Raw genomic sequence first — 27,957 nt, 5'->3', positions numbered from 1 at the left:
AGTACCTAGTGGGAGTAAGGCATGCATAAAACATCAATATTGACAACAAGATTACTGTGGCTTGTCATGTCTACTGACTTGCAGACCTCTTACAACTTTGTAGTGGAAGAGCAGACTTTGCTTTGAACTGAACCTTGCCATCATAAGCTTGTGTACAGCCACTCCCTTGCCCCTGCCAGGTGGTCTTTAAAGGATTCCTTAGCAATGGTACATCGATCTACAGACCTGAATCAATCCATCAGCTCTGAACACTCTAATAGTGTGGAGACTGCTGCTTACAAATGAATTTTGTAGCTGGCTTTTTGCTGAACAACAAGCTGAATGTCAGCCTTGGATCCTAAAGCTTAGTTACCTGGGGAGAGCACAAATATGGTCAAGAACAGCAGAAACTTAAGCCCAGCTTGGTTTTCATCCGAGCTTTCCAGTAGCATCCGATGGGATTGTTTCCTTTTTAGCCATGTCACAGGAGTAAAGAGTAATCTGGTCACAGCCAGCCGAATTAGCTGGTAAACTCAGTCCTGATGGCAGTCAAAGCACATTCAGAGAGGTGTGTATTTGTGAGTAAGAAGGGAGTAATGTAGTTATGTAGAACTGGACAGTTCAGGAAGAGATACTCCAGACAGCCTGGCAGCTTTTGAATCTAGATTTCTTGGCATGTAGAGGGCAACTTCTGCTCCTGGCCCCAGTGGAGTATGTAAATAACTAACCCCTCCTAACGACGGGCTCCAGCACAAAACATATGGATTGCTGTTCTGGCAAAGCAAGTGGGATGCTGTACTATTTACACAGAGAAAAGGGCACAGTTTGCTTTCATTGAGTCAGATCGGCAACTTTTTCCCAGTGAAAGTCAGTGACCTCCTGATTTTATTGAAATTCCTCTCTAGGACTGCAGGGAAATTGATAGCTCCAGTGAAAAATGTTATGAAGAAACTTGGGGAAATCTATCTAGCTGTCAAAACACTCCTACTGTTTTCTGTGCCCTAAATGTTGATCTCTGCTAAGTATAATACACAGTGTGTTATCCTTATGGAAACAAAAAGATAATTCAGTGCAGTTGTTTACACAACACAAAGCTCTAGGGCAAATCACAAGCACCAGCAACGCCAACCTTATTGAGAGACTTCTGTAATATTTACCGGGAATGGGGAGGGTCAATTCATGCTCAAACCCATACAACAGGTGCTGATGAAACAATCCTGCATAGAAAATCTTGTTTGTTTTTTTTTTTTTTCCTCCCAGAAAGACTTTACTTGCTTCTGTCTTGGCCATTTGAATCTTGGCGATTGGAACTTTTGTGTTGTACTGTGGCATGTGCTTTCATCAGAAGTGCTAAAACCACACTAAATCCCCATTTTATTTTGCTCTGCAACAGCATAAATGGCTCTGCTCAGTCTGACTTGTAGGGTTGTCTGCTGAAAGCGCGGCATTTCATGCTGGTAGGAGCGTGGTGTGCTATGAGGCCTTGGATATCATGAGTTGTAGCCGTGTCCTTCGTTCCACTGAACACATCAGCCAGAAGGTCCTGTGTGTGGTAGGTGTTGCCTGCTGTAGGTCTGTCCTCAACAGGGCACAGCAGCAAGTCAGTTTTGTGCGTGAAGCTGAACCGTCGTCCCACTGAAAGAAGTGATTAGGCAAGAACGTAACTGCTTTCATTTTCAAGTTGCATGCTCCTGATTAAACAGGCTACTTGCTGAGTCCTGATCAGTTCAGCCCAGTGGTTTCTGACATTGTTCAGTTTGGGATCACTTGTCCAGTGAAATGAAGCCTACTAACAACCAGTTGGCTTTTCTCTCGCAAATCCCCTCGCTGGTCCTCCAGGGACTCCCAGGAGTCTGAGAAGCTTGGATAGAAGCCAGCAGTTTGGACTAGGAAAGAAGCAAACGTTGCTTTTGGGGATGGCTCTGTACGTTTGCTGTGGTGTGAGTCTAAGCATTCACAGGGGGTGAATGGGTGGAGGGATCCTTTTTATGCCCTTTGAGTGGCGGGCTTAGGAAGCAGTACTGTGCAAATCCAAATGGTGAGAAGGGGGGAAGAGGGAGCTTGCTGTCTGTCGTTGTCTTCCTGTCTGTGAAATGATTGCTCTAAGATAATTCAGTCATGCTAGCCAGGAATTAAACTTTGATATATGAGTATATGGCTGTTCTGGAACTTATGGTATTTTTCCTGAAGTATTTGTTACCTTACACTTCTCCACCCTCTGCAGTCCTTTTTCTCTTGCTGTAGGATTACAGGCTGTATAGACACCCAGAATCTCCAGGCGATGAACTGTGCATCCACATAAGGCTTCTGATGAGGTGTACAGCAGGTTCAGAAAGCTGGTTGGGTGCTGGCTATGGCTTCCTCCCTGGCATCTGCCTACAGAAGCAAAATGCAGCTTAAGCTCCCTGTGTAAGTCCAGCTACTCTGTGAGATCCTCTCAGCCTGCTCCACACACATCCTGGAAAGTTAGGTTTTCTTATTTGTTCTGGTGTCCAGGTGCCTGAAGCCATGCATCACTCCTCATGCTGAGTAAGCAGAGAACAGGCAACTCCCTCCCAGCATCTGCTGAGGGAACAGTCCATTTAAGCTGAGAACAGTAGTTTTCAGAGTATCTCCAAATGGAAGCCAACTATTGAGTTTGCTTCTCTAGTTAGCCTGAAATGTCCACAGTAACATCCTGAACTTACACAGTAAATATGATTGGGTATCTGCTAGCACTAACACTCGTATTTCTGCTGGAATGACATGTTGTCAGATGTGATCAAAATGTGAGATCTTGGTCTGTAGCCCTGGACTGAAACTGTCTAAATCAGTAGCTTGCAGGCCATGGCCTGCAGATCCTCAGTTGTCCATGAAAGTCTTCCAAGAATTAAATAAGGTAGGAGAGGAGGGCATCTCTTTGTAAACAGCTGGGGAAAGTAGACCAAGTGAGACTTACCTCCCTAAGCAAAGCAGTGGAAGACCAATTCCACAAGACACTGCAGGGCATCATGCTAAATATGCTGGTGATGAGAATGCATGAGATCCGACAGGCTTAGCACTAAAAGAGTTGCTATTTGGCTAATTTTGTTTGCTTGTTTGGAATATTCTTTCTAAATAAGCAGCAACATATTCTCTGCCATCCTGGATGCATGCCAGTAAAAGTCCTAAACCTTTCTTGCTAGCATCTGTATATAATATAAAGGGTCATTTATAATCTCTGTAAGCCGTGATGAAGCCTTTCGTCACTTCGAAGCTTGCTTGCATTCTGGAGACTGTTCTTGCTGACTTCTGGCTTGCAAAGAGAAATCTTGGAGTGGTTTTGTCTGTCTCTGTCACACTCGCTGTGTTGTTATATTCACAGCGAGTCCCAGGCTATATATCCTGATGCATCTCATGATCAGCTGCATTTGTGTCTTTCTGTCTCACCTGCTTCTATGCCACAGTAAAACCCAAACACCTAGAAGTCGCGTTTGCAGGAAGATTGTCCTATTTACGGGAAGCCAAGAGTGATGTTTTGCAAATGAGAATGTACCTTTCACTCTGGGTGGGTGCCTTTTGTAACCAAACTCTTCCTTCTGTTGGTAAAGAGAGAAGTTAGAGAAATCTTGTGTTCGTGTCAGATTATCTGAGTATCTTTGGGGTCTGACCAGTTGTTTGGTATTTTTCTTTTTTGCCTTTAAATCCACACTGTGATGGTTCTGCTTTAGAGAAGACTGGGTGCTGAGGTCACAAGTGTTGTGGTACTTCATCCCGGTCGGTGCACTCTCCTGCTGAAGGTGGGAGGTTGTCCCTAGATTTGGGTGAAGCACCTGTTATTTTGCCAATGGGCTATCAGTCCTGTTCAGCATGGCAAACCCAGGTGATGCCTTCAGGCAAGGAAAGCAACAAATGGAGAGCCTCGGGGAAGCTTCTCACTTCCTGTAATAATTGTTTCCTTTTATAACAGGCCCTTGAGCAAGTCACCTGAAGAAGTGAACCTGGGAAAGCGTTGGGTTTTTCTCCCCACTGATGTGCAGGCTTCTGCCCTCGCACTGTAGTGTAGAAGCAGCCTTTGCTTCTAACTGCTGCCTAAGGCTCCGTCACTAGATTGTAACGTTGTCTGTTCAGCACATCTCGCTTCCAAGAAAGGCTTTTCCAAGGCAAAAATGACTCCTTGACTGCCAAATTCCTTGCACTTGTGAGGGGATACATGTACCTGAACAGCTTATTCCAAGGACCAGGTAGAGCAAAGGTGTAAGAGACGTACTCAGACAACAACATTTTGGACTCATTTGGAAAGAATATTTATGTGCATGCTGGCAGCACCCACTGAAGGAAAACCCTGGCAAAACCACTTTTGTAGGCAGATTAAAATAATAAACCTTTCTTGCAGTTCTTGACATAAGCAGCCTGCACAGTGCCATCTGTTTAGCTCCAGACCCACAAATGTAGTGCTAGACTCCCAGACTGGTTGAAAATAATCCTTGAAGGAGCAAGGTGATGTTAAATTTGGGTCTGTGCAAGGGAAAGCTAAGGAGAATAACCGTTAGAGTTGCAGTTTGGAGCTGCCATTACACATAAACCAGAACAGATAGGCTGCCAGATTCCCCCTGGCAACTGCAGAGTCAGCCTCCAACACCTGCCTTTGTCTTCTGCATTGTGCTGGGGTGTGCAGCCGTGTTCTTTGTTTGCTTTCCCACCTCATTTGCCTTCAGGAAGAGGAAGTGCTCTGGTTTCAGCATCAGATACGAAGGGTTTTGCTCAGAGTGCAGTTGAATTATTTTTTTTTTAATCTGCTGCAGAAGTGCTTTGTTTGTACCCAAAAAAAGTGGGACAGATTGTCTCAGAACCATACCAACATCAGCATTAGGGTGAAATAATCAATGTAGGATAATCCAGCTCCACACCATGGAAACAGTACTTCCTCCTGGATGACGCTGCGATGGGAGAAGGCCAGAGGGACACATACACAAGCTACATAACAGTTGAAGTATAGCATGTGTAAATAAATGTTTGATTTACTTGGATTTCATCGACAAGCCAGAAAAATGGTCTGAACATGAGGAGAGGCACTCGAGTCTTCAATAATTACTCTCTGTTTTAAAATGAGTCGCTTTGTCCTGGATTTGTTAGTATTCATGTCCCTTCGTGTTCTCTTACACATTGCTAGTGTGCATACTACTGCTTTGTTCCTCTCCCGTGGTGGGACCAATCCCTTTCCTCATGGCATGTTAATGAGAAGTTTTGTTTTTCATTGGTTTAGGACATATGCTTCTGCTGTTATCCTGTCAGGTTCTGTATGTGTGCAGTTTGTTTTGCCTGACGTGGAATTCTTTTGCCCTGAGGCTTGTGCAGAAGCGCTGCATTGTCCTTCTGATGAATGTGGGCGCTGTGCTAAAAACATACTCAAGGTAAATCATAGAGAACTCTGGTTTTCCTGACCCCTCTCATACTTGCCCTTTCTCCTGGTGCTTTTCCTTCCATGCTCAACTGGCTGTCCCCATGGCATAAGGAGATCTTATCCAGCAACACCTGTCTGAATAAACCCCACCAGTAAGGCTTGGAGGGACAAAATGGACAATTGCATCGTGTGTGCATACGAAACTCAAAAGAAACATTTACTCTGAATTATCACATTTCCAGTCTTTGTTTCTTCTAGTTTTGCTCCCTAAACTTTGTACAGAAGCTGCGTTGAGCCTCTTACAACATCTGCCGACATCATGTGATCTGGAGCTTCATTAATCTTATCTTTCCCTCCATTTTGCCCTTTGGTTCTGTGATGTAGATATTAGCAGAGACATTTAGGTACTAGGGTGTCTGATCCCTTTATATACACCATAGACCTTCAACAACCTGAGAGAAGTGGTTCTCTAAGACCCCCCCGCCAGCCTGGGGGTGGCCTGCGGTGCGGCTGTACCCCGTGCTCCCCGGTGAGGATCCGCCGGCGGGTTCGCGGCGAGCAGGAGCAGTGTCTGCGGCAGAGCGGCGTGGCTCCGCGTGGGCGCAGCTGGGGGGCTCGGTGGCACTGGGCAGGCGGCCACCCTCTCTCTGGGTGCCCCAGCTCACCCGTCTGGCAGTTGCCAAAGGTTTAGTGAGCAGTCTGCTGGCCCCAGCCTGGCCACCGTGGTTTGCCGCGCTGGGCTCAGCCACTGGCACGTGCCCCTCTGTTCATGGAGATGGGGGTTGTTCAGGGAGCGGGGACGGGGGGATCCAAAAAGGAAACACAATGCAACAAATGCTGCAAATGGCAAAAACTGGAAAAATTAAACTGCCATGGGGAAAGGCGAGTTAAGGCAGGAAGAGGGGATGTGCAGGTGCCTGTCTATGCTGTGCAAGAAGTTTGTTTTGTTGTTTTTTTTTTTGGGGGGGAGGGGGGGTGTTTGTTTTTTTTTTTTGTACGCAAGGTTGGGGTGCCACTGTGGTGCTTGGAGAAGTGATCAGCTGTACTGAGGGCTCTGGATGGAAGAGGAGCAGGGCTCTTCTGCATGTGCAGGGAATGTTTACACAAGCACTTCATGTGTTTTAGAGCACAAGCAGGTGTCTTCACCCCCCAGTACCGACCCCAGTTCTGACCCCCAATTAGTAGGAAAGTGTCTCTCAAACCTGTTAACTACGCTGAGGTACAAAAGCAAAATTGTGAAGCAGTATTTGGCAAACACGAATGATGCTTGCAAGGGGAAAATGAAAGTATCTTCTTTTCCCCTCTCGAGCATGACACTGGAAACTAAAATAATATTTTTCAGAGAAGGTGGAAAGGGTCTATGGGTCTCGATTCCCAGGCCTGCCATTGCAGTTCCTGCCTTCTCATATGCCTTATGGTGAGGAGGTCTCTCTCACTCTTACTTTCTTATGAGGGAGCATAAGACACTAGTCTCTCCCTCTGCTGCATTTTGTCTTGCCCATTTTTAGACTGTAACCTCACCAGCCCAGCAATATGACTTTTTCAGCACCCAGCTTGTTTGACCTCTGCTGACAATGAGCTCCATCACACCAAAAAGCAGAATTTTCTAACTCAGATGTTGTTCAGAATGGTAGGAGTCTGGAGAAAGATACCATAATGAGCAGGATGACATTAAGACCAGTACAATGGGAATTGACTATCAGGAGATTTGGAACACAGTTTTTTTTCTTTCTTTTTTTTAAAGTCCTATTGTTTATCATAACTAACAGATCTAAATTATGTGCTATAAAACTCTGGCCTTTAAGGACCAAGCAAGAGGCGTTACTGGATCTCTTGTGGTTCAGGTTGGCAGAAGCAGAGAATCTTTCTGCAGCTATTGGGAGGAGAGGGTGGGGTGAGAAATGAGGACTGCAAGTTAGGCTAGCTATGGCTGGCTGAAGAAACAACCTCACCCCCAGATACTTTATTTTTACTGCAGTCTGATATGTGTTGGTTTAGCTTGTTGTCTTACCTGGTGCTAACTGTGTCCTTTCTCTCTGCAGGCATTGGTGTCACTATACAGTTACACGGACAGTTTCCTGCCAAGTTCAGAATGGGTCAGAAACGGTGATCCAGCGAGTTTATCAGAGCTGCCGGTGGCCAGGACCTTGTGCCAACTTAGTGAGGTAAAAATCTTAATGTCTCATGTTGCCCGGATTTTCCTGCACTTCCCATTAAGTTGGTTAGCTTTTGAATGCTGCAGAGAGGGTTGAGATCAATGGGTCTAATGCTGATATCCTGCTTCATGGTGGTGTAACTAAAGAACGCCGCTAGTGTTAGCTGCGGAGTAACTACACGTGAAGGTAAGCGTGGCAGTAAGGACAAGCTCTACAAAACAGTTCAGCTTAGGCTGTAATGCCCGTTTGCACTCCTCCACACAAGAGGCTGCTGCTAGTCAGGCATGGAGCTAAATAAATGTAAAGTCCAATATTATGCAGTGTGACTGAACAGGGCCAGCAGGGATGCTGGACCAACGGCACTGTGTGGCTTGTTGGTATTGAGTCCTCATACTTGGGCCTTTCAGAGTAATATTGATCACACACACTAGAAAGCTTTGATCAAATTCCTTGCAGCAGGTGATGGATGAAGGTACTGTGCTCTGTACCTTACAGAACGGAATTCTCTTACAGCACCTCTTACTCTTGCATCTTAATATCCTTTGGAGACAAACAAAGCTTAGAGACAGTGAACTGCCAAAAACTTGCCCGGATTCTGCTGTTGGCCTCCTTTGCCTTTCTATCGTTTACAGTCTTTGGACTCAACTACGTTTAAGAAAAAAACGGCATGTGAAACAGCTGTCCTCAGCTACCACCTTGCAGTACATGGTGTCTTTGTACTGTTGAGCTTTGTCTTCTCTGAAGGACGTTCTCAGAGCAGAATAGTGTTACCCACCCATCTGGGAATTGGTGCAAAAAAGCCATTGTGCTCTGAATTTCCACCTAGCTTCTATAACAATTTCCCATGCAGACGAGCCCATAATTTAGCTCATACAGTGTAGTCATTCAATTGCTGTCATTGCCAGTTCACCCACAGGGCACCGATTGGGGTCCTCTTGTAGTTGATAACCTAGCCAGAATGTGGTTGAACTACACACATAAATACCCAGAGATCCACCTTCCTAATCTGTTCTTGGGACTCTTCATCTGGAATTCACATTTTCCGTGTGGCAGTTACCACAGTTGATTCTCGAGTTTCTATTTGGCCACTGGTCAGTCTAAGATTTTTCGCTTGTAATATGTCTGCTTTGGTGTCTCTTTGGTCTTGTTTTATGCAAGGCTGTGGTTGAAACACTCAATATTTTATGCTGTCATGGCCAAACTTCTGTTGAAGCTTTTTAATTTCCCAGACTTTTTACACACATAATTGTCATTAGAAACTTGTGAGCTTTCACCTTGTCTCCTAAACTTGCCATTTTGCTTATTTTTCCCTGTTAACGTAACTGTAGTTTCATAAGTACCAAACAATCGATCATGTCACTAGTAAAAATCCTTTTTGTGGGCTCCTGCAGTTACTCATATATATTGATCCTTACATTATTAACTCAGACTTTAGGAGTAGTGTGTGCTGTTGTGACATTGTTATTCATGGAATATTTTCAGTTTCAAATGTAGTTTGATTCATTTGCCTGATGAGTCCAATTGTTTGGAGACAATGCAGAATGGCAGCAGACTTCTCAATTTTTCTTTATATGTGAAAATATCATGGAAAGAAGCTGGGGTTATTGATATTTAAGATCTCAGCTGGTGAAAGCTCAGCTGACAGGAGCTGCATTTCTGGAAGACGATCACCGTGAAGAAACCTACCAGAAGAGATGGAAGGACACTAATGCTCTGTTCCCTTTCAAGTGGGAGGAAACGCAAGCAAAGTGAATGGCACCCTTCCAAGGAAATGACTGTACTGTCTGTCTTCTAATCATGCGTTGTGTGACACTTTTGCACGGAGAAAGACCCTGGACCTCTCTTTCCCAAGGACCTCCACAAAGCTGCTTGACAAATGCTGGAGCCCAGTTATCAACAAAGGTAAAGCAGGAGCAACGTGTGCTGGTTCCTGATAATTTCCTGTACTGCCACTGGAGAACCCCAAGAATGAGTAGGAATGAAGTTGAAGCCACTGAGGTCCTGAGAGTTGACTGGGTTGTTGGATAAGTTATCCCCATCCTAGACATCTTTTATAAGCGGTTGCTTGTTTTCGGCCATGCATTTGACTTCCCATAACAGAATGAAAAACAACCACTGGAAATGGTGGATCTTGACATGTAGCTACTGTGAGCAACGTTTGGTAACTCTGAGTTGTCTTCTGTGGTTGAGGTCTTATTTCCTGGGCCTACATGGCAGCCTATCAACGTTATGTTGCCAGCGCCTAGAGATGTGTGAATAGCTGGCTTTCTCTTGTCTCAGAATCAAGCTCAGGTTTTGAAATATACTTCTTTTTCCATGAGGTTTTTACTCCTCATTCACCAAAATGAATATTGTCTCTTTAGGAATGCCAGTCTCTCTCCTAATTCAGGTGAATCCTATATCGTGTTTTCAGATGAAAACTCCCAAGGATAGCAATGAGAGAGTCAGTCCCCAAAGTGACAGGGCAGTTGAGTCCCTCTTCTGTTCAGCACCTCCCTTCTTAGTGCAGTTCCTTGCAAGTTATACTTGTTTTCCCTATTTTTCTGCTAAGAAACTGGCTTTGAAGGGGTTTATAAGCTTATACCAGCCACCATGCTGCACAACTTCCATAGGTACCTGAAAATTCCTACAGAGGTGAACAGAGCAGAAAACTCAACTCAGGTGCTTTTTTTTTTTTTCCCCTCTTCCTCCCCCCCATGTCCCTCCTTCCCCTAGTTAGTGGTTTGAGAGTGATTGTCTACCTGCTTTTTCAAAACAAACAAAAAAACCCCACCCAACCCAAAGCCCAAAAGCTTTGGGTGACACTGCTGTTTGCCTGGGAACTGTCTTGTTTTATTTGTGAGTCTGTTTTTTCTTGTGATGAGCACGTCTGTGGTGCAGGGCGAAGACAACAACTCTACGGTTAGGTTAAATGTTACCTCTTTTGTGTTTCAAACTAACTTCTCTCAAAAAGAGAATGATGGATGTGGCATGGCAGAACTTGAGCCCGTGGGCTTGCCACTTTGCCACCATGGCTCTTACTAACAGCAAAGGACACCTCTACCCCTGTTTCATCTAATCCTGCTACTGTAGGATTGAAGTCCAGAAATGCTGCTGCAAGCCCTGATACCTTGTGATGTCAAGGGATTAGTCTCTCAAGAGGACATCTTAAGTAAGGGTATCTGCAGTAGATACCTTCAACAGGGAAAAGCAGTATTACTGATATCAAATCTGATAGTGTCCTGTCTCAATGCCTCGTGAAACACAGGAGAGGGCTTATGCTATCTTCATGGAAGGGGAAGCGAAGAATCCTTTGTGTCTGTCACTAAATGCCTTCTCTAGGTCACCAGGCCTTGAGCGTGTTCCTGTAATATAAAGGAGTTCTCTGTTTCGTATGTGGTCCTTAATGATTGCCTGCTTGACTGTATCTGCTCTACATGACAGATCCAGCAAGAATGCTTCACAGGGCCAATGCTTCATTCCCATCAAACAATGTTGTTTCTGTTTCCTCCTTACCTTCTCTGTACCAGCACCTCTGTCTTTTCAGGTTTTCTGGAAGTCTAGCTTCTGGATATGTCTGGCTTACTACAGGTCTGGTAGTGGCTAGAAATGTTCATGCTCTCCATAGCTCTGTGGTTGTTCAGGTAATACAAATACATCTGCTCTCTTTTTGCCAAAAAGACAAAATTAAAGATCTTCTGGCATTCTCCTATTCTTCTCTAGTGAGATTTCTGGTGCCTGATCTTGAAGGGGGGCGCAGCTGGATTCATATGGTGCTACACTTGACTGTAAGCAATGAAAAATGTCAGTGAGCCATTGGCATTATTTTGGCTGTATAGGATTTCTCCCGGTTGCGACTTGAAACAAACTGTTTTCATCTCCTTGTTTACGGAGAGTCAACCATATCTGGGAGAGTTTTCCTTCTGCCAGCATCCGTTATCAGACTGCTCACTAGCAAAAGGGATGCCAGCCAAAAAAGAGGCATCTCTCAACCTTGTGGTGACAGCTGAGAGAGGCTCTCTGTCAGAGAGACTCTGCTTACAAGCAGACATCAGCGTGGCCACACAAGGATTTAATCCACTTCCTGCCTCCCATTCATTCGTGTTACGTTTCTTTCCCTTATTGCACAAACTGCAGCTCAGAGTCAAGCCTTTGACAGAGGGGTGTCTGTGGGACCCTCAGCCCAGCAGCTCCAGTTGTGTGATGTCCTTGCTGTCTGTTCACTTGCTCTTGGGAAGCTGGCAGCTGTACTTCTTTTGCAGGAGTGTTGTCATCTCAGCTGGGATGGGATGAGCTGCTCTGTCCTTGCCCTCCACCCCAGACTTTTTATTTAGCTTGAGTGCTGAGTTGCTTTGTAGCAGCCTTGGCTGGAGACTTTCCCTCAGCAGATATATTTTTGAACACTCTCCATTAGTGTAGTGAAGGCTTCAGCTTCTGCACGCCATAGGATGTGCCTTTGCTTTGTCACGCTACGAAGTGAACGGACAACTTTCCAGCAGTCTGGCTGAAGCTCCTAGTGTACTTATAAAAATCACATGCCATAAAAATCACATGCCATTTATCTGTCTGAAGGAAGGGATAAAGCCTCCAGCTTGGTGTTTCAATGGCAATCTCATCTCTGAGTCTCTGCTGCCTGCATGGTTGTGTGCAGCTCCCAGTAAACCCAGGCATCTGAATTACAACCCTTCTGCTGAGCGGTCACTTTGCAGCAGCTGCAGGCTAATGCATGGTACGACCTTGCTTAGGACACGAAGTTCTCTGAGACTCACGGAGAAGGGTGGTCTCATAGACCAGGCAAGGATTTAAGACCTGCATTCAGTTGCTGGAGCTTTCATGACTTCTGTGCCTTTGGTCAAGCGATGCCACCTCACCTACAAGATGAGAACAGTACTACTTTTGTCTTACTGTATTTTTTTGAGAATAGGACAATGTCGTCTTAAACACTAATTGGCCAAAATCAACCTAATTTTGATGAGGGTATTTGTTTATGACTTTTGTGGTGAGTAAATCAGTATCTCAGGAGGTAAGTGAATGTGATGAACAGTCTGTCAGATCATGCACTGTTACAGTCTTCAGAAGACAAGTATTTTCTTCTTCAGACTACTGTTGCTGTGAAAATCCCTGTCTCATCTCTGGAAGCATGCTACTTCAGATTGTGACAGGAGATTCTGACTCCTCTCCTACTTGTTTCATCCTACAAAAATGAATGTTCTCAGCAAGGTTGTGAGAGTTTTTTATCCTGCTGTTCTTTTGCTGTACTCAGTGGTCACATTTCTTCGAGCATCCTTTTTCCATAGCGCTTTCTGGCTTCGGAGAATCTGAAGATTCTCTTGGAAACCCATAGCTGACTGTACAGGGATGGGCTTACCTGGCCTCCATACTTTAGCAAGAGCTATTGAAACTCCAAACATGAAGTTACTTATCTGTCAGCTTGAAACATCACTCAAAGGTGGGAAAGATGGAAGGGGAAAGCATTCTTGCAACACAGCAAATCGGAGCTGTGATGCACTTTCCAACTGCTAGTCACTGCACCTTTTCTTCTTTTTTTTTTTTTTTTCTGTATTCTAGCTGGTTTGGCTTATCACAAATGCTTTGTGCTTTTGATGACAGTTTTAACATAAGCAGACTACACATCTTGCATGGATCATTCTTGCTGTTTGGTATTTTTGAATGTTGGGGTTTTTTGTTGTTGTTTTCATTCAAACTGAGCACATTTGTGTTCCCTGAGGGATTTTTACAAGCTAGTTTGCAGAATAACAAAGAGGGAATTCTGCAGGCTCATCCATTTTGGTCTTCTCTGCTTTTGGAGCCTCTATTGCTACAGGGTCAGTAGGAGAAGTTGGGGATCTGTCACCCAAGAGATTGGCCTGTGGCTGATGTTTCTCCTCAGTTTCAGAAGCAGTAACGCCACAGGGAAACCCTTTTGTCTTTCTTTCTTTCCAGTCGATTGAGTAATAAATGCCAGAGTTAATTCCAGTGCGTTAGGATTGCTATTTGAAGTCGTTTCACACATGATCTCTTTCATGTGTTTACTTCCCTTATTTCTCTCCAAGACGTAGAGTCATATGCTTGGCAAAAGACGCCTGCCCTCTCATGCACGCACAGGATATGAATGCAGGATGAACAGTGCTCCTGCGAAGAGGATAGAGGCTCTGAGTGTGTAAGGGATTAGAGCTGTGGCACAAAGGTGTGTTCTGAGGTTTGGGAAGAACATGGATGACTGTACTCTCAGAAGGGGACCTGTGTGCTGCTGGCTGGTCACAGGTGGAGGGCCATCTGCTTGGTAGATTGTGCACAGGCACGGGTGTCCTCAAGCTGCTAATTGAAGGCCTTTTGGTCGTGCCAGACATGCTGTCTGGGCACTCTTCCTCCTTGCTGGTAGGGAAGTGAAGTGCTGCTCTGGAACAGCAGTGAGATCCAACTGTTGACAAAGACTGGAGCTAATGATTACTCCAGTGGCATAGAAATATCTGTCTGTCCTGTGTCTTTTTTCGTGGGACTGAGAGACTGTGAAGTACCGCTTGGTTCAGTTTGGGGTGGGAGGTGTATAAGTTTCTGTTTTCTGGGTTTTAGACTCTTGATAAGTTCTGGAAACCAGACATGCTCAGAGTTAAGCAGTCCTCTTCCTCCTCTTTGGCAAAGGCAGGACATGCACAAATGCCTCCGATGCTCCTGCTGCTGCAGATTTTATTCCTTGTTGAGTGTCTGCAGGAGCATATTTGAAACTCCTCTGGTTGTCTTCTTCCCTGGAGAACTACCGCCTTCGTGCTAGGGAAACTGGAAGAGCTAGGGCTGCAGGAGAGAAAGAGCACAGGTCTGATTCAGCGTGATGATCTCTGCCATGCTTGTGAGTGCAAATGTGATGGCAAAGGTACTCCTTGTCTTTGTGTCAGCTGTGGCACTGGTTTGATTGAGGTGACCTTATCTTGTCTGTATTCCACAGAGAAGCTACCTGGTGTAATCAGTGTCTGGCAGGCTTTAAGAGGATGGTTATGATGGCCTCTCTGGAGAGGGTATGGTGGTGAAAAGAAACAAGTATGTTCTTGACAGCTTCTCTGAGAAATGGACTCTCTGAATAGACACAGAGGATATTCTTTTCTATGTCAATACTTGCCTAGCTCTTTCCAACCTCTCTTCTTTCTAGGGCAGCCAAGTACTTCAAGATTCAGTTAACCTCACGTATTTGAAACCTATTTCAGAACACCTTGATTTTCTATGAGGTATTTTAGATTTTTAGCATGTCTGTAAATCAAGCCATGGGTACCAAAAAAGATCTCCCATGAACTTTGTTCTGATCTTCTTTTACTGCAGAGGTAGAACTTGTTATAACTAAGATGAATTGTCCCTCTTTGAAAGATGACATGCCACTTGTATGGACAGAGCTGGACCCACTGGGTTGATATGTGACTTCATTGCCATGAGAGTAGTAGGTAAAAGAGAGCTTGGATTCCTTGGTTTCCAGATTCTTTGCCGGTCAAAAAGGCAAGTTCATTCCTCTTGTTATCCTGAAACCCATCAGTAAGTGATGTTGAAACTTTGTCTGGAACTTGAATAAAAATGAATAGAAGCCTCGGAAGGTTGCTGAGGTCTTCTCGGGCACAAACTGCAATGGCTGAATGAATTACACTAACAAAACCATCTCTTGTGATGTGGAAAGGAGTTTCACACCTTCCCTTTCATTTTTTCTTTGTGTACAACAGCTTTGGGTTTAAGTGTCAAAGGGCAGGAGAAATCCATAAAAGGAGAAGGTATTTACAGTGTGTGGCAGGCTGTCCTGCTTGGGTCATGGCAGAGATCATGTGTTTTCCTTTGACCATATTTTTGAGGCTCCGATCCAAGAATGTGACACTCTTTCCCTTTCTTGTGTCATGTCTGGCTTTTGTGTTCAGCGACACTTTCTTGAGACCAAGGGGAACATATCCTTGTGTGCTGAGGCGTGAGGCTTGTTGGCTGCCATCCCTTGATGTGTCCTGACCTCTCCAGTAATTCTAGCTTCATACCCTTAAATTGGTTAATCACTCATCTCGTGCTCCCTCCCCAAATTACCACTTTCTGGGCAGTCACTTAGAGAGACACAAGCAGGAAACTGTTTCTCAAATGATGAGTGCATGCAGCTGAGCTCCTGTAGCTTGTCTGACACTGATCGGGCAGCCTCCCAGGACAGCCGGGTGTTTGATCTACTGAGAGCAGTGGCCACTAGTTGAGTTTTCTGGCTTCCCTCAGTGTTGCCCCACTCCCAGGGACCTTGCTGCGAGCCACAGCAAACGTGTTGGTAAATGATGCTTATCTCTTGCAGCAGGGTGGCAGGTCCTTGTAGTTTGCTTCTCTGAAGTGCTTGGAAGCCTTCTGCTGCAGGGGTCTGTCTGTGCAAAGAGGGAAGCGAAGAGGTGCAGGTTGTGGCTCATCCTAACCTCTGCGGTTTTGCAGATTTCTGTGCCAGTGTTTGTGGCTTGGGTGATATCCAAGGGAAAGGCTTTCCTCTTCTGCTACCAATCCCTTTTCTACCTGTTGTGTTTTCTGCGTGTTTCCATTCTGAGGCTTCTGATCTGTAACATGGATCTTCTTTTTCTCTCCTTTTTCCATATTTTTTTCCTCTGCTTCAGTTGCAACACTTAAGGTATCAGACAGTGGTGTTCCTTTGCTAAAAGAGTTTTCTTTGCTCCCCTCTTGGAACAGCAGTCAGAAATCTGCATGATGTGATGATATATGTAACAATAGACCTTGGTGCCCTGTCATGTGATTGAGGAAAAATGATGCTATGAAGAACAGAGCAACTTTAGAGTAAATTGGAGCTAGCAAGCTGGGACCACTTTTCATGCCTGACTGTACGATGCTGAACAAAGCTGCGAACATCAGGACTCTTCCAGGAAATTCACGGTGGGTGGCGGTCCGTGACAGCTGAGCTCCACGTTTGTCATGCCCTGAGAAGTCCTTACTCATTTGAGGATTAAACTATAGCTACTTCCCTGACACAGAACTGCTGCCAAGATTCCAGTCTGGCTCAAGCAACTCTCCACACTTCATAATGAAGTTTGAGAGAGCTTTAACATCTTGGTGTTGGCAGAAACATAGTTTTAAAATCACGGTGTGGTTGGAGACTAGCTGGCTCTAGACTCTGGTAACTGGGCTGGAGACTTTCATCTCAAGGTCAAATTCAGCTGTGGTGTTAGTGACAAAGTCATGAACTTCTGACTGATGGTTTTGGGCTTACGTGTGGAAAGATGTCTCCAGTGCGACGCCAGGACTGGGAGTTAGGAGACTTGGGTTCAGTTCCTGAACTTCGTCAGAGTTGTTCTGAGAGACCCTCAGCAAGACAAAGCCTATGTGCCTTAGGTGTCTCAGTGAAGAAGCACTGAAGGTTTTCCTACATCAATGTGGTGCCAAGTCCTCAAACCCATTCTTGACTACAAACTCCTGAATACCATTGGATGCAGAAGTGCAGAGAACTAGGTGGGATGAGCTGGCTCTGTCCAGCCTGCATTAGACAAGTCCTTGGATTACAGTTGCTGATATTAGGAGTAACTGGTGAGCTTTTTGGCAACTTGGAGGGTGAGGACATAATGTTCTCAGGAGACAGCATTGCTCTCCCATTGCTGGGTGATGCCGTTCCAAGTGCAGATGGCCACGTGTTCAGGAGGAAGCTTGTGCGGCCCTCCTCTCCAGTGGCTGTAGAAGTTGGTTTCTGTGTTTGGCAGATGGCATAAATAATCAGCAACAGCTTACTGAGAACATGGTATCCCAAAGGCTGTGTTAAGCACGACTGAGCTCCTGCCTTCTTTCCAAGACATACATGGGCAGCCTCTCCTGGCAAGCCTTTGTTACTGCTCTTCAGAGTAACTACTCATGTCACTGCAGTGCTGTCCTGGATGTACACCTGTGCCTGCTACCCCTCGGAGGGGTTTTGGATGAGATTCCTGCAATTTCTAGCTCTGTTTTGGCCCCGTGCCCATCGTGGCCCTAGGGCAGTGCTGTAGGTGGAGCAGGCTGGGGCAGCACTCTGTTTCCTGGTGGCTCTCGGCACTGTGGGAGACTCTTCCCTGGAGAAGAGCTGGGTGCTCCGGGCTTGTGTCTGCCTGACCTTGAGAGAGAAGCATAAAGCTGCAGCCTGCAGTGCTGTAATCCCAAATCTTCAGCCTCTCCCTGTGCGTGCCAAATTCCTTTGGCTGTTAAATGGCGGTAGGAATTTCAAGGGGAACTTTTCGAGTACGACTTCTGTGTTTGCTTTTAGCTTCATGAATAGCAGCAGTGACTTGTCTGGCTGTACGCTGGGAAAACTGATTTGCCAACTTTGAAGGGCTGCTGTTTTAAAGGAAAAACTGGCATTTATGTAACTGTTGTGTGTTGACTTCAGAATCACTGGTGCCTTGTACAGGTCTGCTTGTGTCTGCAGGTAGCCCTCTAGTTTTTAGTGAGGCAGAGCAGTACTCGTACTTGAACTGGGACCCTGGCGTGCTGTGTGCTGTACACACAGCTAACGATGCGTCCTGCAGAACCTCGGCTGTGGTGAGGAAGAGTGTAACCCTATTTCAGATGGCAAAAACTGAGGTACAGATCAACTAGCTAGAAAGAAGCTCCATGAAGATCACTGCTGTAGTGTTGTGTCATGATCAGCTTTGTCACGCTGGTATGTTGATACATCCCAGACCTGAGTGGTGGGGTAGAAGGAGGGAAGACACCTGAGAGATTTATGCCATTTTTGCGAGAGTAATATTTTGGAAACTATTAGTACTGAGTGAGGAAAGGCTAATGCCAGTCTCTGTTCGATGACAGAAATCCACATGGAGGTAGAGTGAGGGAAACAAGAGTCATCATTTCTGCTACTTTCAACAACTTGGTAGTGATGAGACTTCCACAAAGCATGCAAGTGTTTGGAGGAGAGATGTAGGGAAGAGCCAGAAGAGTATGAGGGGCTAAGGAGAGAAATAACAGTTGTTGAACCAGGTCCACACTGTGGTAAACCCTTGTGCTGTTATTTCGTGTGTCTTTTTTTTTTTTTCTGCAGCTGGGGGTGGCTGGGTACTCTGGGGATATATCCAGGCACTAAGATGTGCTATGAATTAGTAGCATCACTACCCTTGAGTGGGTAAGTGCATTCTACTGACTTCTTGTTTGTGTTAGTTACAGGACTCTCATCAGGCCCACATACAAAATGTCCTACCGCACTGTGACCACGCTGGAGTGGAGGTGCTGCCCTGGCTTCACGGGGAGCAACTGTGAAGAGGGTAAGTTATCCAGAAATGCATCCGTCCTTACGGAGCAGCAAGGAGACGTGTGGATGGACTGGCTGGATTGAGTTGGGGTTTGTCCATACTTTGCTCTACACCTCTCAAACACGGGAAGAAATCACCTATTCTCTTCACTCCCCATTGTTATCTGTATGCTCGCATGCGAACTCTGAAAGGTGATCCTGGAAAACAGGCCATACTGAATGCCCGTAGAGAAGTCTGAACAAGGAGGGGGAAAGAAATGAAGAAATGGGTACTTGGGGATGACCTGTTTATGGATGTGCTTGTGCTTGGTGTCCTCATGATCTGTTTATAGATGTGCTTGGCATCCCCATTGCACAGTCCTTTAGAAAACATGCTTCCTCCATGTCAATGTGTTATCTTCTCACATCCCAACGTCATCAGCATCAGTTGCTGTAGCTGATGAAAGTCGGTCCCTGGATGGCTGCTTGTAGGAGTCATGCCTATAAGGTCTGGACACAAATAATATCTGTTTTTCCAGACACCTTTGAATTAAATTAGGCACCTTTGGTTCCCCTTCCCACCTGCCACCTAACTTACTGGTGCAACATTCAGGTTGCACAGTGCATGTGAAATCACAGTTCTGAGTTTGGCATCTGATCTTTCACACAGAAGAAAACACAAGGCTCTTTCCAGAGCTGGTAGAGAGGAAAGTCTTCTCTTTCTCATCATGATGGACAAAAAGGGCATGTTTTGCATTTTTCTTCCTGATGTTTTCTGCTCTGTTGCTTCTAAGACTTTGAAACAAGTCCTGCTTGTCCATCGAATTTCAGGTTTAGGCACTAAGGCTCTGCTGAATCTGTCATGAGTGTTCATGGCTTATGAATGGGAGAGAAACTAAGCCTTGAGTTTTCTGTTCATTTGCATCAGGCCAACACAGCCTGCCTCTGCTGGCTGGTGGAGGGTCACTGGGGGTGTCCAGCACCTCTAAGACTCTGCTGTTTGTAGCTGCACCTCATTTTCTTTGTGCTGCAGTATCTTGGTGCTAATCACGCAATTCAGGCAACTCTCTAACGAGGAAGTTGTTTGTTACAGCCACAAAGAATGGTGGTTGTACACAGCAGCTGGCTTCAGGCTACTGAGGAAACAATAGCTTCCCAGAAGCTCAAGAAAAGTCTTAAAAAGTGGCAAAGCCACCCTAAATTATAGTCTGCAGGAGAGAGCTTTGCATTTTAGCGTGCTGTTAAAAGCCATGTGCCTGGGAAAGAGAAGCTGCTGTGTTCATCTTGGATTTTTACCTGTCACTGCGGGGGAGAGGAATGCGAAGGATTGTGGCAGAACTGTTATTTCCAGAGTAGCTGTGGCTTAGCCTGGCCGAGGATCTGACCATGGACCCAAGAAGCCAGTGTGTGCAGCCCGTTTGTGCCTGTAGGTTTGGACAGGTGTGAGTAATTACAGCTTAGTGGTGCTGCTGGTGTAAAGGAGAGAATCCAGCTCCCTCCCGCAGTGCCAGATCTGTCTCAGCAGAGTTCAGTGGAAATAAAAAGCCAACATAAGCTTGTTTGAGAAAGTCAGTGGTGATCTCAGAGGAGCAGGTCTGTGGAACGAGGTGACAATTTTATGCAGTCAGTTTTCAAGGTGGAATTGTTCTTCTGGGCTTAGATATGGTCTGTGGAGTGTGAGCAGAAAGCCAGTAGCAAGCCCTCTCTTTCATGTTTGAGATTATTTTTACTTTTTTTTTTTTTCCCTCCCTAAAACATCTGGCACTACTGACAGTCCCATATTCTTGAAAAAAGGAGGAAAATCAAAAAAAGAGACTCCTTTCTAGTACAGCAGAGTTGTGCCGTTTAATTTCTAGCAGCAGTATTGACACTAGAGGTGTGCGCCACACCTCACGCTGTCCAGAGGTATCAATTTTAACATGGAAGTATTTACTTGCTCCTTATGCTAATCCTTAATGTGAGTGTTACTTGGAATTGTGAGTAAAAGGGGCTGAAGAGAGTTTTTTAGTGCTTTTTGGCAACCTGATATAAAGCCTTTTCTACTCTTTCCTTTCTGCACGCTCTTCTACTACAGATTCGGTTGCTCTGAGAGGGTGGGATGCTTCCATCTGTGTGGGTCCTTCCTGGAAACAGCAGACAAAAGGAAATAGAAAACTAAACTGAAACAAAACAAAACCAGTGCAATTATGAAACCACAGCAAATTAGCAGGGTAGAACCTGAAAGTGCTTTCATCTTTCATAGAATCATAGAATCATAGAATGGTTATTTCACCTCAATATTTCATTTCACTTGTATGTGCAGCTGGTGCTTTTGAAGTTGATGTGAGGTAGGTATGATTGAAGACAGATTGGCCCTGCACTATTTTGAGCTTGCCTCCTTGCTGTGTTGCAAATGCTTTAATTCTCTGACAGTCGCTGTTGTTCTCCACTGTCAGCAGAATGGCAACTACAACGACTCTGAGCTTCCACTTCAAGATGTCTTCTGTTTCCAGAGACCAAAGGAAAAAGTTTTCTTTCCCCATGGGCCCTGGAATAGTAAGGTCACATTTTTATCAGTAGGACAGACTAAGCCAGGAGATAATGGACTGATGGAGCACACAGAGCAGTTTTGGGAGTTGTGTGTGCATGGGCACAGCTGTAGGGAGTCCCAGACTGATGGTGCTTTTGTATCTTGAGACATGACAGATCCTATCTACTGATTCTTTAATTCCTAGTGAGCAGGGTTGATACTGGCTCCTTTTTTGTGCTGTTCTGGAAGAGTGTCTTTGTGGGAGAGCCGCTGTAGCCTATCTGGAGTATGGATTATTTTTACTAGCTGTCCTTTTATGAGGCCTTCCTTGCCCTTTTTAAATTTGTTTTATTTCTTTTAGCATTTTATGGGGGAAGATCGGATGGTGGGAGGGCGACCCAAGGAAACTAAGTCAAAGAACTTGCAATCATTCAAAGGCTGCACTGCAGCTATTTCCGACATACATACTTCCTTGTTATCTCCCAAATGGCAGGTCAACTTCTCTTTGCAAAGGAAACAGTCCCACATGGGTGTCTAGCCCCAGAGTACGACAGACTGCTGATGAGACTGGCTTGCTGTAACACACCTTCCATGAGAAAACTCCCTTTCCACAGTGACATACTGTGCACTGATAGAGCAAGCTGTTAAATGCAATTTGAGTATTACACAGTGTCTTGACCCTTATCTAATAAGTTTAGCTTGAGAAAGTAACCACTTAACTGTCACCAGCTGGCAGGCACCTACATTAATGTTGAAAGCTGCACATTGTTTAGATTTAAATTATCTTGGGAATTTAACTTTTGCATTATAGCTGATATAGAGCAACATCATCTGGAGGAAGCCCAGCTCTGAAAGTGGGTGGAGATTTTGCTACTCAGTGGGCTATTAATTTACTGAGGTTGGGAAGGCTGCTTCCAATCTGTTTCCTTTTTTAAGTTGACACTGCTTGGGGTTCTCCCCCTTTCCCTTCGTTGCTTTCCTCTCACCCAATGGTATGTCAACATTTGAAAGGTCTCTAATCCCTTTATTATTTTTGTAGAACTGTGACCAGATAGTTGAGTAGATAGTTAAAAATCACCAATTGTACCAGGGCTTCCCAAAGGTTTTCTTGTAATTTTCTTGGATGGAGAAAGAGACTTGATGGAAATGAGAGTAGTGAATTTAACTGTCAGTAGATGTTAATTTTTATTTTCCAGTTTCAGAGTTTTGTTTTGTTTTGTTTAAACTGGAGCCTAAGCTTAGGACAGGAAATCAACTCACTGAGCCACCCAGTCTGCTGACTGCTGATATAAAGAACACATGGACGAGAGCAGTGCAGAGGTGAAGCGGTTTAGCTATTGCAATCATGCATCAAGCTGATTGATTTGAATCCAAGATGATGCTGACATTTCAGCTCAGCCTTTTTTCTATATGGCTGAAAGTTCAAAGGCAAGTGCAATCTCTTGGGAGAGGAAAAGTGTCCCTAGCAAGTTCAGGCACTCAGCACTGCTCTAGATCGCTCCAGCTAGGCAAGGTCTTATTTCATGTTACAAATCTAACATAGATTTCTTTCTTGTTTGTTTATATTGCTTGAATCTGGGACAGTAGCCAGTATCCTATTTACCCCAGAAGCAGATTGATGGTAGACAGCTTAGCTGTTTGGGCAAGAAGCAGCTCCAAGAGTAACCTCAGCACCTCTAAAGTGATGCCATTGTGATTCCAAGCGTACTTTTTTTTCTTTCCATAAGAATACAAGTAGGATAGGAAATTTGAGCAGCCTTGTTCAAGTAATGGTTTAATTTAAGAACTTACTTCCACCCCCATTTTAGTTCTTGGAATATTTTTATTTACTTTTAATAACCATTGTTTGCATCTTGTCATCCTGATATTTTTTCAAACCTCATAGATTCCCATGTGTTTACAGTTCTCAAAGCAGAAATAAGAAAATGATGACTTTCCTCTTGGTATGATAGAGTGCAAAAACCCTCTCCTTTTTTACTGCTGGTTCACAAAGTTTCTTGGTCTCAGGAGGAGAGATGCAGAATGACACTGCCAGGAAAGTCTTAAACTAGCAAATGCAATTATGATACAAAATTTGATGTGGCCATGAGAATGAACATCAAAGGTAGAGACCTGAAAGTCTGACAGTCCATTAAAGTGCTCTAAAAGGAAGAGTATTCAAAGTGATGTTGATGGGATCTCACTTCTCCAGGTCTTGGTTTGCTCCCCTGTGAACCGTTAAACACAGAACCGTTAATCTGTGTGAAAATACGACGAGAAGATTACGAAGTAACATTTCCCATAACATCACAGTAGTTCTCTTCAGGAGTTGAACTTGTGTGAGTTTTCCTTTTGTCAAGTACTTAAGTTACTTCTTGTTTCTTCCTCTTCCTCTTTGCCACCATTTGGAAGCAAGGGAGTTAAGTCTGTGTATCATATACAGCAAGTAGCAGAGCTCTGTGCTGCCACTGAGCATTTTTCATCCTGCCCTCAGAAACTGAGAAAACATAAGAGAAGACAGTGGGGGTCAAGAGAAGCATCGCACTATCTGTTCCTATTGCTGCTAAATCCTAGTACACTGATGTTTTCCCACTTCAGCAGAGTCCAACTCCTTTGTAATCAAAGCAAAACCATCCACTTGAACAGTGAAATTCTCCCAGAGTTCGTTATCTCGGCGCTCTGTGGTTAGCAGGGCAGTTCTGTGCTGTGAATATGCTGCAGACCGAGGTACCTTCCTTTCGAGTCTGGATCTAGCACAGGTCCTTGCACGTATGTAGTTCTCTACTAGAGACTGGCTCGGTAATTCATTTAATGAAATGTGACTTTGCTCTCGTTTTGTGACCATTGTTTCAAAGTCCAACATCTGGTTCCACATAACAAATATCTTCTCATCGTAAAGTTTAACGTTTATTAGGTATGGTAAGTGAATCATGTAAATACATGTTATAGACTTAAGTGCAACCTGAATCTCCTAATAATGATCTAGTTAGTAAAGCAATTGGTAAGTAGGTAGTAAAATGTAGTAACTAACTCTGTAAACCTACCTTCAAAAATTTTTTGTGAAAAAACATCAAAACATGTTTATCACCCTTGATGGAATTGCTGATGCATGAAAGTGTCTTTCTGAGTAATGTTTGTGTGCCTACAGGTGTTGGATAGTATCTACCTTGACACTTTCTTCCATAGCATATGCCTCCTACTCCTCCATATGTTACACTCCCTTTTGCTTGTGTTTCTGGTGGTTCTTTCAATATAAGGCAGAAGGTCCACCGAAAGTTTCCCAGACTACTCTACGGTGTGTCACCCAATTCCTATCCACTCCCATCACCATGCTGACCATTCAGCAACCTCTGGCTTCAGGCATAGTATGTATGTCACCCTTGATCAAACTTTCTGAAGAGTTCCTGGAGTGTGTGGTCACTGTTGGAAGAATATGCAGCCTGCTGAGAGCGCTTTCTGGCATCAGTGCTGTGTGACTACTTGAGCAATTTGTAAGTGCTCATCTTCTCTTTCGATACACAGTCTCAGAAAAAAAAAAGCAACAAACCCTCCCTGTCAGATTTCCAAAGATTTTGACACTGCATTCCAGTATCTGAGTAGTTTCATTTTTTGGACATTTTTAAACTGAACAGGGAGAATTTTATTCAGCACCTAATGTCAAAATATTTGGAGTGTTAAATATCTGCAGATGTTATCTTAACATGATTAGAAAAACTGTATGCCGTACTGTTACATTGTCCCAATTTTTTTAGCTCCCATCAAATTACTGTGGTATGTAGAGAATTTTTTTTTTATTTTGATAAGTTATTTGTTTGCTTTCCCAAATATATTGGATGCTTTCTGTTTAACTTAGCTGTGTATTTCTTAATTTACAAGTGACAGACCCACCTATTTATAGTCAATGGCTTTCCTGTTAATTTGCTGTATTTCCAATCAGGAGTGATCATAACCTGGCCTTGGATAGGGCTAGCACAGGACCAGGCTACGAGGCTCTCTGTGTTTCTACTCTGCCTAGATGATTCTCACCATGCTGGCAGGACTCTGCCAATCGTTGCCAAGAGACAAGCATGTGGGACTTAACAACTTCAGCCTGTCCATAGGTGCTGGTATAACTAATTGTTTTCTGGAAAGTGGTGGGGTGCAGCAGGAGAACGCTAGAATTGAGAAGGAAGTCCTGGGTAGTTAACTTGAGCTTCTGAGCTCCTACTGTTGTAGTAAAGAAGGTTCTGCCATTACACAGAGTGGCTGGCAGTGACAAGGTATGGCTCTTCTGTGTCTCTGCCAGTGTTGCTTCTTCCTGAAGAAGTTTCACTTTCATCTTCCATGCAACTGTCTTTAGTGTATGAAAACAAGCAGAATAGCAATCATGATCCTGGAATTGCTGGAAAGGCCAGAAATAGTGAATTACTAGAATTGATGGTCTATGTGATTGGGCAGGGTCTTCATTTTTGCTGGCTAGAGAGAGTGTGGGTTGGTTCTACCTTGATGCCGGGAATCTCTTGAGGTTGCTCTTATCTGCTTCAGTGACAGAGCAGGTAGCTGGGCTGCATTAGAGGCCACTATTGTCAATTGGTGACTGGAGCTGCCATTGGCAATGCTAGTTTCATTGCATCCTACTTCGAGCACTTATGATCCTGTAAAGAACATAAGAGGTAGTGATCTTGAAGCACGCAGCAAAGCAGACAAACAACTAGGAAAAGGTCCACAGAAAGAAATTGCTTTCGTTAGGGAGTTATAATGTGTTGATCACAGGAGTAGATGAGCAAAATTTTCAGGATGCTGCTGGTAAGGAGGTCAGCCAAGGGGATGCAGTGGTCTCTGAAATCTGCTGTGACAGCTTGAGGTGGGGTGGAAAAGGTAGATCTTTGGCTTCAGTAGTTGGTTACTGAGTGGCAAATGCTGCTAATTCTTATTAATCTGTGGTGCTAGTGTGTTTTTAGCAGATTAGGACCTCCTGATGAGATCGATTTGATCAGCCATGGCATGGAAATCTTGGCCACTGCACATCTTTCTCTTGACCAAAGAAAGATTCAGTGATGGTGGACCTGAGAGCCTTTAAGAAGTATTTTCTGAGATTTGTATAAGCACTCTTAGACACGTCTCTGGTGATTGATTAGGTAGATATTGGAACTTTTGTACCCCCGTGAGCTTTTGAATTCCTTGGGAGTAGAATTTGAGAGGCATGGGTTCTGAAGAACCCATGCAACCTCCTGACAGTGTCATCTTCCTTTCATAACCCTTACTGCCTCCTTCAACCCTATGCTTTTAACTCACTTCTTTCTCATGTAGGTGTAGCTCTCCAGAGCTCCTGTCTTCCCCCAAAATTGTCACTTATTTCTCATTCATCCCCACAATGATGAACCTTTTATTTGCTTGAGGCCGTTAGAAGGGAGTTGTTTTTTTCCCATATATAAGACTCGCATTATTACAGTCCCTGGGATAATAAATCTACATTGTGAACTTCTAAATCTGCTTAGGAATTGGAGGGGATTTTAAAAGACAGCTGACTTCTCTATTCTTCCCCCCTGCCCCCAAATTCTTGAGGGCCATATCCTTCAATGGGTTTGGAGTTCAGATTTGGTTTGGGTTTTTGTTTCAGTTTGGATTTTTTTTTGTTGGTGTGGTTTTTTTTTTTTTGTTTAATATATTTGGTCGTGTCAGACTTCACAAACTCTGAAATCTTGCAGCAGAAGAATTGCCTAAAAATACAGAGATCACCTTGCTTTCATCAGGTTTAGAAATGGTTCAGACATAGAAGCAATTCTGCTTTTACTTCAGGGAGCTGGAATGACTATCGCTAGTCCATGCGAAACTCTAATCCTGAGGAGGACAATCATCAGCTCAGAGGGCAGTGAATGGACAAGAGGGACATGACACTTCTTTTTTCTTTTAAATATTTTTTTTTCGTAAGCTACAGATTGCAGAATGATCTCCCTAAAAACCTGTCCACAGAGGCTGTCCTAACATCTGTTGTGCAAAATGTACTCCTGCTGTTTTGGAGAAGTCTGAGAAGTATATAATGATATTGCTAAGGTGAGTGTCCCATGCGACAAATTTGGGACTTTCACAGGTGGTTGGGCTGTGTGAGAAAGCTGGGTCCTTCGATTTCCAGTATCCAAATCTGGAGACATCTTCTGATGGCTGCTAGTTTTTGCTACCTGCCTTCCTAACTTTCGTGAGATGAGTTGATGTTGCTGGTCCATTAAGAATACAGGAGGGATGACCCTGAGGAAGCAATTTTGTGTAAACAGACCAGATTGTTGCTATTACTAAGAGTCATGTGAAAATAGCCAGAAGGTTGGAGAACTTAACTAAGCGATCAGTTCTGCCCGGGATAAGGACTTTGGACTGAATGCAGAGCATGCTGGAAAGTTCTTGCAGCTGCTGCCACTGTTGTCCTCCTCTGTTAAAAGGAGGATGTGACACCTGATGCGGTCAGTCCTGCAAATGTAGTTAGTCCTCAAAACCTCCACCTTGTTTCTCTTTTCTACAGAAATTCCTGTCCGAGGTGGTGGAGGAAGGGTGGGGTTCTGTTTATAACAGGAGTTAGCAGTTTTTGGAGTGCGCACCGCATTACCAGTCGCATATGGAAGTGCTAAATGAGAGGAATAGCTCCTAATTAGTGTCCGCTGTTCATTTTGATGCCTTTCAAGTCAATTATAGACAACAATGGAAGAATTAAAACCTCCTGCTGAGGCTGTATCTGAGCTTCCTTGACGCTGCAGTAACTATCTTATTTTTTTTTTTATCAGAAATAGGAAATGAGGCTTAGGCCTTTAATATGAAGTGCCTACAGTTGGAAGGG

General features: G+C 44.4%; 1 protein-coding gene across 1 annotated transcript in view; it reads left to right on the top strand.

The window, feature by feature from the left end:
- The window catches only part of COL26A1 (collagen type XXVI alpha 1 chain), a 196,706-nt gene that overhangs the window by 18,121 nt on the left and 150,628 nt on the right, over window positions 1-27,957 (top strand). The window contains exons 2-3 of the mRNA XM_086624752.1: window positions 7,384-7,506; window positions 18,595-18,698. Coding sequence (XP_086480878.1) covers window positions 7,384-7,506; window positions 18,595-18,698 — 227 coding nt within the window. The remainder of the gene's footprint in view (window positions 1-7,383; window positions 7,507-18,594; window positions 18,699-27,957) is intronic.

The sequence above is a fragment of the Tauraco erythrolophus genome, chromosome 21, assembly GCF_009769465.1.
Source record: "Tauraco erythrolophus isolate bTauEry1 chromosome 21, bTauEry1.pri, whole genome shotgun sequence".
NCBI lineage: Eukaryota > Metazoa > Chordata > Aves > Musophagiformes > Musophagidae > Tauraco > Tauraco erythrolophus.
Note: the sequence above shows the minus strand (reverse complement) of the source record. Positions and strands in the feature narration are given on the sequence as shown.